The sequence below is a fragment of the Haliotis rubra genome, unplaced genomic scaffold (assembly GCF_003918875.1).
Source record: "Haliotis rubra isolate DU_JTF1 unplaced genomic scaffold, ASM391887v1 Scf169, whole genome shotgun sequence".
NCBI classification, from domain to species: Eukaryota; Metazoa; Mollusca; class Gastropoda; order Lepetellida; family Haliotidae; genus Haliotis; species Haliotis rubra.
In genome coordinates, this window is record NW_025765658.1 from 1,401,782 (window position 1) to 1,412,814 (window position 11,033).

The 11,033-nt window shown below is 39.0% G+C and overlaps 1 protein-coding gene across 1 annotated transcript; it reads right to left on the minus strand.

The window, feature by feature from the left end:
* Positions 1-413: 413 nt before the first annotated feature.
* Positions 414-7,499, minus strand: LOC124272363 (phospholipid scramblase 1-like). Its single transcript, XM_046707535.1, has 6 exons — positions 7,251-7,499; positions 6,343-6,420; positions 6,001-6,199; positions 5,287-5,398; positions 3,071-3,176; positions 414-1,663 (listed from the first exon to the last, which is right to left on the minus strand). The coding sequence occupies exons 1-6, from the start codon at positions 7,411-7,413 to the stop codon at positions 1,569-1,571; spliced, it is 753 nt and encodes a 250-aa protein (XP_046563491.1). The 5' UTR covers positions 7,414-7,499; the 3' UTR covers positions 414-1,568.
* Between the last annotated feature and the right edge of the window lie 3,534 nt (positions 7,500-11,033).

The following is an 11,033-nucleotide window of genomic DNA, read 5'->3' on the forward strand; positions in this document are numbered from 1 at the left end:
TGTTGGTCGAATACTGGCAACATAACATAAGACCAACATTGTAACAAAATTGGGCCAATGTTTATGTGTGTATTATGCAGTGAACATATACCAAATACCAAAATATGGTCTCTGGCGGTTTTGCATGTTAAGGTGATATATATCATGAACTTAATGATACTTTTGTTTAGATGTATTACCCTAAAAAGTAAAATGGAATTGAGCTACTATGGACTTATATCAACACTGTTGGGTATGGGATGCATATTGCATAAAGATGCCTGTGTAGAAATATATCACTGTAAGATGAAGAATACAATTGAGCTGAGAGAGCGTAATGATGAACACATATCTTGATGATGCTGTTGTTTTCAATCATCACTTGTCCATCTCAGCTGAATAAGTCATACAAAGAACAATGTAATAGCAAAAGATTCAATAAATAGTTCATTATATTTTAAACAAAGACACTACATCAGTGGATACATATCAACACAGATGAAAAGTCATCCAGCAATGTAAAGATAAACATTCCTGACTGATAACAAAAGTTTCTATTCATCTATAATTGGACTCAGATTATTTATTATATTCATGCTAGGTAAATAATAGCAATATTTTATGTGTTATCTATTACACAAAGTTAAGTGATACATTATTACTATTCTCTTATTGCTGAAGTTTGCTCGAAACAGTCTTACAGTTGTATCAACTGATATCATTAAAAGATTTAATTCCAGTGATAATATAATCATTAATATCAATATACATTACAAATACATTAGACTCAGGATCAGCTAACGAGTACTTGTTGTGTGAAACAAATACTCTCTATACATACACTGATGCCTGTAACAGTTGTCAATTACATACAGTCTTGTCAATAAAAAGATTTACATAATCATGCAAAATAATCAAATATTTTACAACAAGCCAATTATAGTACACAACCAATCTGAATGTTATATATGTTAGAATTCATTTTATGTCAGAAACTAATGCCTCATATCTTACAAACATCATTAGCTGCAGGGATGGGCAATGTAAACAGACTACTACAAGGGAGGCAACTCTGTCTGCTGAACACCTGCAGCTGCAACACAGTAATGATGATGCCCAAACTACAGTAACATTATTTCAGAAAATGTTACTCTGTCAAAGGACTTATGGTAAAGTTTGTAGCAATCACACGCTTCAATATCTGCGACTATGCCTGTGGGGGACAATGAATCTTTGTCACCTTCAGCAATATTCAACAATATTATGGTGGGGACACCAGTTGTTCCATTGTGTGGAATCAAACCTGGGTCTTCAGCAAATAAAGAGAGAACGTCTTCATCACTAGGCTACCCAGTTACCTGCATGCAGCAAAGATTTCGCCAAAAGAATAGAGATATAAACCAATCAATCAGAAATTATATTGTATAATTTCTCAGAAGTCACCTTGGTAGCAATTCATTTCACTTCTTGGGATCACAAATACCGGTAGTCAGAGGGTTTCATTGAGCATGTCATGCTGGGGGACTCAGGTTGTCTGCCAGGTGGGTCCCTCCTAGTAGTATCACATATGTTTTCATTGGAGTGCTCAGTTAGCATCGACAATGTGTCTCAAAGTAGTTGAAGTCTATTAAAAACACAGCTCCAAATATTGTCAACTTGTCTTTCACTCCAATATCTTTGATATCTGCAACATAACAAGTTTTTATATTACATTAATTAATTAACAATTCTTAATGACCAGTTCCATAGATCTGACATTTGGCACACAGTGTAACATGTGTATACATGGTTCTGCTGTGTAAATGATTTACCTGTTCCAGCTATCAGTACTCCCATCACTCTTAATGGAAAAACAACCACATTTCTTTACATCATCCATCATAATTCCATTGATTTCCTGGGCGATAAAGTCAAGAAATGTTTTTGCTTGTTTGTCATTTGTGTAAGTGATTTGTTTTGGGGATTAAATGACTAAAGGTGAGTTATGTCTCTAAAAAATTAGGCGTGCCACAAGGGCACAGAGAACAGTTTTTATCCGTGCCATTTCAATATTTACCGTGCCATGGCACCCTAATATATGGAGTATTTCGAACCCTGCTCACATTATGCACTTCCTCCTGTTAACCATTGACAGGAACATATAAATCTGCAATGTGGGGTTGTCAGGACTAGCATATATAAAGATTTATAGTAAATGTTCCTGGAAAAGGGCAGCTGTGACTGGCATAGTTCATCAGAAGGGACTACCAGAAAACCGTCACCGAGGGTGGGTGATTTAAAAGAATGATGATGATTCGTCATGGTCCTCTAACATGAGGACAGGCCAATTTCTCCAACATGCATGTAATCCCTATCATGGTGGTGTGTGGTCCTGTATGTAGACCTCAGGTCACAATCAGTGGAAGTTAAGCAACATTGGGCGTGGAGAGTCCTTGGGTGGGTGACTGTGTTTGGCAGTTTGATTCATTAGAGTTTCTAGGACTTCAGTCCTGCTCAACAACGAAGCACACGTGATACATGTGGTCGCACCTTAGGCAAGTGAGTTTGGTCAAAATTGCCTCTGTCCACTCAGCAGTAAATTGGGTACCTGGTATGATACAATGGTAGCTTGAATTTTAACCATTATTAATGGAATATTATTATTATTATTAAGTCATTATCTAGTCACTAGTAGAGTTTAAATATCTTCATCAGCATGGTGATTACAAGTGAAGCAACTCTTACAGTGTGTGAAATAGTTTCCAAAAGTTGCTTTCCAGTCGGGCTAGCTATTCCTGAAAGTTACTAGCCTACAAAATAATTCACTAGCTCGAAATTTGAATGTAGACACAGGTTTCATCATTAAGCTGCTAATATGATGAACATCTTTATCATGCCATAATCTTGCATCATTTAAAAGTGTATTATGTATTAAAACCTGTAATGCATGGACTGAATAACATGAACAAGTGTAATTCATGTAATATGGTTAACATGTTTGTGAAGTTTCAGCTTCATCAGACAAATAATTTCTGAAGAACAGCCGTTTACAAATGATGGCTCATATCCTCAGATCTACTCAAGCAAACACTCTGAATTTCAAATCACTTACATGTTAGCGAGAAATCATTAGCAGCACCAATAACATCCCTGCATCCGGTCCAGTGCTTTGTCAGATCAGCCACCTTGTTCTCCTTTCCCTTCGAGCCTTCATACACCTGGTTTCACATACACAGCATAACTTAATACACCCTGTACAACACACCATCTTGTCAGATAAAAGTTCTGTTTCCACCCTTCAAGAACTCGGCTTGAATGATTAAGTAATATTTTGGCAAGACCAATGAATGTATCCATGGTCTAATCCAAATCACAGACCAAATCGACATTTGGTTCATAAACAAAATGGCTGCTGGTTTCAGTTGATCACTGGATTTGTTAAGCATCTGTATCATCAACTGGGCATCTACAGTTTTCTTCCAAATCATTTTCTGTTATTACTCAAGGTGCTTAGCTGATTTGACCCCACTTTGAGAATTAAGATCTTGACTATTAATAAGAAAGTCTTGACTGAGTGTTGCCATGTTGTTTGAAGCACTTACTGGCAATGTGAGGGGTGGTATCTGGCTGGTCAATAGAAGGGACATATAACGGATATAACTTGTAATGGTTCACTCCCAAAAGACAGACCTCCCATAAGACAGACTCAATGAGTACAATGATTAGATGAGCCATGCTGTCCACCCCTATTTAATTAATGAGCTGTCCTAAGAAGAGCAGAGTATGTCCCATCCCAGAAAGTTGCCCCCAGGTACTTCTAGAGTACATGTGATGTAAAATAATATGGTGCTTGGTCTCATAGTGAGTGAGTGAGTTAATATTTAGCGTCACATCAGCAATATTTCAGAGAACAAGTTAATTTATATCAATATTAAAATCAATAAATTTAGAACATAAAAATCTGTCATCGAAGGACAGTAAAAATACTAGAACATCATAAATATAAATTTAAAACTAGTACGCTATCATAAAATTAAATCAGTATAGACAGTACAAAATAAAAACGGGCTATAGATCACCAACAACTGAAGGTAGATCACCATACTAGGGTCCATGGGGACTTACAGTACTTTTGCTACCTGCATGGACCCTACCTGGATTTACACCATCCCTTCAGCTGCTGGCAATTATGCTGAGTTTTAGCCATTATTAAAAATAACAAATATGCTACGATTAAAAGTTTGGTAGAGCTAAATTGACTTTGATGGTTTGGGACTTACAGCTTGGTCTCATATGTTTGATAGGTACATGTATATAAATTATTGTTTTTGATAATATTCACAAGTAAATATGATCTGGCAAATATATGTTGATGTACATATATGTTGATGCAATATGTCTTAATTTAAAAAAACAACATAATTCATTACATGAATTGATAAAACTATAGTTAATATGGTGATGATGATTTAGGGTTTTACGTCGGCTTCTGACTGTAGCCAATGTCGCCAACGGGGTAGGTGGGAGCCAGATTAATAATTAATATGATTATAATAGGGGATAAACCACCGTACCCCAAAAATATAACAGATGGGGCGTTAACCTATGTGGAATTTGAATGAAAAACGTTTAAGAAACAAGAGAGGAAAATAAATAAAAAGCCGAGATTATGAAGGGAAAAGAGGGAAAAAAACCAGTGGTGATTGTTAATGATTGAGAGATAGATAGTAATAGTAAGTGTAAATGGGGGCCATGCATGGGGGTGGTGGGGTAGATTAATAAAGAGGTATAGCATAGTGGGACATGTAAATGAGTGCAGGTAAGCTGCATAGTTTAAATAAGAGGGCTTATAAAGAAAGAAAAAGGGGTTAAGTTGGCGAGGTGGGGGTAAGTTAATACCTAATGTTGTCTGTTTTTATCTGGGCACATACCATTATTATCAAGGGTACAGCTTTATGCAACCAACCATAAAATGTGTTGTTTTAAGCGGTCTGTCTTTTGGGAGGTCTGTCTTATGGGAAGATACCCTTGTAATAGCCACTGGTAGCACTATGACTCCAGCCTTGGGGGAAACTGGACATTTACAGACCCTTAAGTGGCTTGTCTTTGGAAAAGGGCTTGTAATTTCAATGTCATTTACCATGAGCTTCATTGAATTAATAAGTAAATTTTATCGCATTTTTTTACTGATACTGAATGAGATATCAGCACAACACTGATACAGAATGAGATATCAGCACAACACTGATACAGAATGAGATATCAGCACAACACTGACATGGAATGTGACAGCACTAATACACTGACACAACAAATCACAACACTCACACGAAATGTGACATCACAACAAGCACGACAGTGGAAGCAGTCCCCGACTATTGTGAAGAGCAAGTCTTCTTTCAGGTTGTAAACATGGTAGACTGGAGCCCCACAGCTCCATCTGAAATAACAATCAATATCTTAGCATTAGAACTCTAACATCAGCATACTTGACACCAGCACATTGGACATTATGAAACTGCACAGCAGAAAACTGGACATAAAAAAACTGGACAACAGAATACTGGACATCAACAAACTGGACAACAGAATACTGGACATCAACAAACTGGACAACAGAATGCTGGATATAAGCATACTGGACATCAACAAACTGGACAACAGAATACTGGATATAAGCATACTGGACATCAACAAACTGGACAACAGAATACTGGACATCAACAAACTGGACAACAGAATACTGGATATAAGCATACTGGACATCAACATACTAGACAATAGCATACTGGACAACAGTGAGTGAGTGAGTTAAGTTTTATGCCACTTTTAGCAATATTCCAACAATATCACATCCGGGGACACCAGAAATGGGCTTCACACAGTGTGCCCATGTGGGGAATCGAACCCGGTTCTTCGGCGTGACGAGCCAAAGCTTTAACCACTAGGCTAACCCATCGCCCCTCAGCATACTGGAGCGTCAGACAAGATGCCTGCACATGGCTCTAGCTGCAAGGATTCCTGTATTTCTCTGCTACTCACACTTCTCTGACTGTGCCTATCAGTGTCCCTGGAGGAGAGTGGATTGACATCTCCTGCAGATGACAACACATCCAACAACAACGTGTTGAGCAGCGTAATGGTCGTTGGAGAGAGATCACATCTTGAGATTCATTGTCATTGATTTTCATCACAAGTCCACGAGAAGAACCCAAAACCTTACGCGCCAGACACACACCAACTGTAACAGAAGCACTGTACATATTACCTGAGGAAATATCTCCTGCCAACACAACCATGACAACATGCAGTATTAACCTTGCTGTATGTTGGTACTGACCAGCCTGTGCACCTGACACTACCTAGCTAGAGACAGTGTCTTACCTTCATACCCATACAATATCTGTGTTCCATCAGCATCACTGATCTGGTATCTGTTGCTCCTCTCCCACCCCAGAAGCACTGTAACAAGGAATAGGACATATAAAGGACACACCTTAACCTTGAGACAAAATCAGGAACCTGACCGATGGTGATGTCCTACATTTGCAATCTGTCTTTCTAGTTGCAAACAAGAAAATATTCAGTGAATATACGTTTAAGTTCAAGATGTTCAACTTTTCATTTGGACAGATTTTCCACATTTCTTTTGTTATCCCAAAATGTGTTCAACTTTGCAAAATTTAATGTACACCACCACAGATAATTTTGACACATCTATTTCAGACTTGGCGTCTGTTTAGTGTTTTCGAATTCGATATTTTCCCGTTCTCGATAATCGATATCTCTTAAAAAATATGCAAATAGTAGAAGGGTGGATGCATAATACCCTTGAAACATCGGCTGATCTACATCCATCATTAATCATATTGATAATGACCTGTTTTGTGTCATTACTCATTTCCTTTCCGTGTACGGACATGCTTGTTTTTGTTTGTGTCTCACAGCGAAGCAGACGACAAACCAACTTCCGGAATTGCGTAAAAGTGGATGACGGGAAGTGATATCAACTTTAAAAGACGGCAAAAACCCATGGCGCTAACAAGAGACGCGAAGCGACGCAAAGTTAAAGATTTTACTCATAGGCGCTTGACTCTGATATGTTTATAAGTATGACCTATATATAAGATATAAGATCTTATATATATAGGTCATACTATAAACATATCAGAGTCAAGCGCCTATGCCGGTAACCTGTATTCTACCCATCATCGATAGCCCACTGATATAAAGTTAACGATTTTCATCACCATGAATATGTCGATAGCCAGCATTAATTTTCGTATCAATACCTTCTAGTACATCTAAATACTGATGAACCCTCAGCACGTTCGTTTTCGCCAAATCCTTCAATCCCTGGGGTTGATAATCCCCTGTGTCCGTGTCATCCGTGAGCGATGTCTTCTCACCAGCCTGAGGCTGGACGGTAACCACCTGTTCTTCTGCTGACATCATTGTCTACCTCACCATACCCATTTTGTGCGACTTGAGTGCTTCTACTGGAAACCTAATAGAGTTTGTGGTAAATACAAGTAATCAAAGGGGCATAACCCTCTCTTATTTCTCTGTGGAATACCGTTTAAAATATGTCCTGAAATGAGAGTTCTCGTTGACGGCGGGAGCTGGGACCTTCAAACTCCATTTTACTGTTTTCGTCTTAGTGAGTGAGTGAGTTTGGTTTTACGCCGCACTCAGCAATATTCCAGCTGAATGGCGGCGGTCTGTAAATAATCGAGTCTGGACCATACAATCCAGTGATCAACAGCATGATCATCGTACTGCGCATTTGGGATACGATGACATGTGTCAACCAAGTCAGCGAGCCTGACCACCCGATCCCGTTAGTCGCCTCTTACGACAAGCATAGTTGCCTTTTGTGGCAAGCATGGGTTGCTGAAGACCTATTCTACCCCGGATCTTCTCGGGCCGTTTTCGTTTTACATACAGATCTACCAGATATTGTGCCTGACATTGTACAAAAAATAATAATGTGCCCTTAAAAAAAATGAGCACATAGTCGTTTTAGTTGGGAACATTAACTAAACATTAGTTTCTAAATCCCAACTGCTCAATCGCTGCTCCTTTTTGTCTTATTTTTCAGTTCGTGGTTGGACACATTCTACCACGTCCCCTCGATGGCTTCGATGGTCATGATGTCTGTCAGCGGATTGTCTGGTCCAGCCGTTATTATTTACAGACTGTCGTCATAAAACATAGACCAAACAAACTGCTGTTAGATTTATCGCCCTTGATTACAGCTCCGAGTAGGCGATAACACGAGGCGATTTTAAGGAGTACTTAAGATATCTGAATTATACTGTATCATACAGTATGTCCCATCAACACATAATTAAAAATTTATGTTATATTATATTTCCATGTTTCCCTTTTTAATCTAAAAAGTAAATATTGCGCGATGCGGAATATTTTATGCGACTTTAGTATCGTTTCTGTCAAATAACAATGTAGAATAGATTTGGTAGAATAAACATTCACAGTTAAATTCTTTGGAAAACCTTTCACAACTATGCATGTAAAGAGTCATGCCCTACATGTTTCACTCAACTGACTCAGGTTACAAGCATATATGTGCTGTTAGATTGATGCTGGAATCATCTGCGTTGTTGAGCTCTGGTCTGTAGATGGCATCAAAGTTGTACTCTGACAAGACAGCTAGCCATCACTAACCTGTAAGCATGCAACTTTTCAGAATTGAGCACATAGATCAGTATAAACATGGAATGTATTGCCATACAGATAATCCTTGAACGTTTCAGCCACTGGCCATTTCAGAGCTAGAAATTCTAGATGGTGTGCTGTTCAATCCACGGCTTCCATGGCTGATGACTTTCTTCAACCCATTCTGTTCCTGGTACAAGACAGTGTGTACTTCAAATGGCTTGGTACACGTGTAACCCGCATACCCAAGAACTTCTGGTGTTGACAAGTATGTCCTGATTGTCTTCTCACTCAAGAACGCCCTATCTTGTTTTGGTCCCTATAGCTAAAGCCATGGCTTGTCTGGTTTGTTGACTGGATTGGTTTTTCCTAGTATCTTGGTCTCTGTAGATTGCAACAAAGCAGATAGAGGCTTGAAAATCGGGGCAAGCTCCTTGACGAATTTTCTATAGTTACCCGCAAATCAAGAAACCTGGAACTTTATCTTGGTTCACAGGGGTAGGCCATTCCTTGATCCTCTGTATCCTGTCAGGATCTGTGTCAATGTCATCTTCAGACATGTAGCCAAGAAACTTGACCTTCCTCTTAAAGGAAGAACATTTGTCATCACCTTGGCTTGATTTCCGCTTTTCTGGATCGTTCAAGTACTTGGTCAAGGCGTTCTTAAGGTTCATCATATGACTTGGAAAATGTGATGATATCATCTATATAAATGGTACAGATCAGGTGTAGATTTTAGAAGCATTCATCGCTCGTTGATATGTTACAGGATGTTGCAGAGACCAAACGGCATGCAGTTATTCTCCGAGACATGTCCAGTGTACTGAAGAATCTTGATCCTGCAAGTGCGTCGAACATCTCATCTATTCATAGCAGAGAGTAGGAGTATTTGACGATCAATTGTCAGATGTCCGCCATTCGTTTCCCTTTCTTTCTCCTGACTAAGACCACTTTAAATGACCATGGGGAGTATGACCGACTGATAACACTACTTACCAGCAGTTGTTGTAGGTGTTCCTTGACCTCTTAATACACTGATGGTACAGTCCTGTGCCGTCCTTGAAAGGTCAATCCTCAAGGCCAGTCAGGTTCCTAAAATTGAGGACATGCCCTAATTCTGTCTCACCATTTGAAAATACATCCAGGTACTGTGAGATGACATGCTTGCCAATCGTCAACCCCTCCGGTGCCACAATAGCTTCCTTGAAGTTCATGAGGTTGATAACACCCTCTCCCTCGCCCTTCATGTCACCCGAGAAAGATGGAACTTTTGCTGCCTGTGCTAACATAAAAGGTGCTTGAGTGACTGTAAAGGAAGATGTTTTGTGCGTTTGACTGAGTACCCAGGTTAGAAGTCAGGATGGATTAACCATCCTCAACCTTGGCCTTGGTCTAAGTATATTCTTGTATCCACAGTACCAAGTCCTCAGCCTTATCAACAGTAGGCCAGGTACCAAGAGCCTGAAATGAGGACATAAGTTTCTCAAAGGCTTCAGGTACCTTTCAGCAAGTTTAAGCAGCATACTGGAAGACACCTGAAAGAAACCATTCAAATCTCTACAATCACATGAATGTGTATAAATTATAAAATGATCAAAGAGACTAACGTTTAGAGGTTTATGTAAATGTCCAGAATGATTGATTTATTCCAAATGTGATTCACACAATGTCCACAAGTACATTTTGACCAGCTGACAGTAATATCAAATGTGACACAAACTTTGGTTAAACTAAAACCTTTAAACTGGAGTCAGTAAGCTGACAAAGATAATTGGGCATGCTATTGTGTGATAGAGCACAACGTCATTGTGACTTTGGCATACCCATACTCTAAGCTGAAATAGAGATTTAGGTGAAGTGGGAAGTAAATAATATTTAAACCAAACTTACGTGAATATTCAATTTAGTTAAAGCTAAAGAAATAAACTTCTAAAAGATAAACAAACATTTGATCTTGTCACAGGTCTATCACAGTTCATATGTATGCTTGGGTAAACCACGGGTATGGAGGCATCCTACACAAGTGTGGCCTCACAGTTAACGTAAATAACATTGCGAAGTATACTAGTTGGATTATCTATACTAGGCACATAAAGAAACTGTGCATACAAAAATTTAAAATCTAAATTTATCAAACCTGTGTAGACACATAAGGATTTAAACTCAGAGATTAGTGACATGTATCCAACATGCATGCACGTGCCACGTTCCGTGACGTTAGTGGGTTCGTCCTTGAGACGTGCAATACGTTGTTGCAAGTGCATTCCGGGAAAGAGAAACAGAGCAAATGAATGCCACACAATACTGTCACTTTGGAAAGCTCAACCGTATCCACCCCAACACAGTTCGACAACGTTTACGTCATCACGGGATCAGACCACGACGTCCCGCCATAC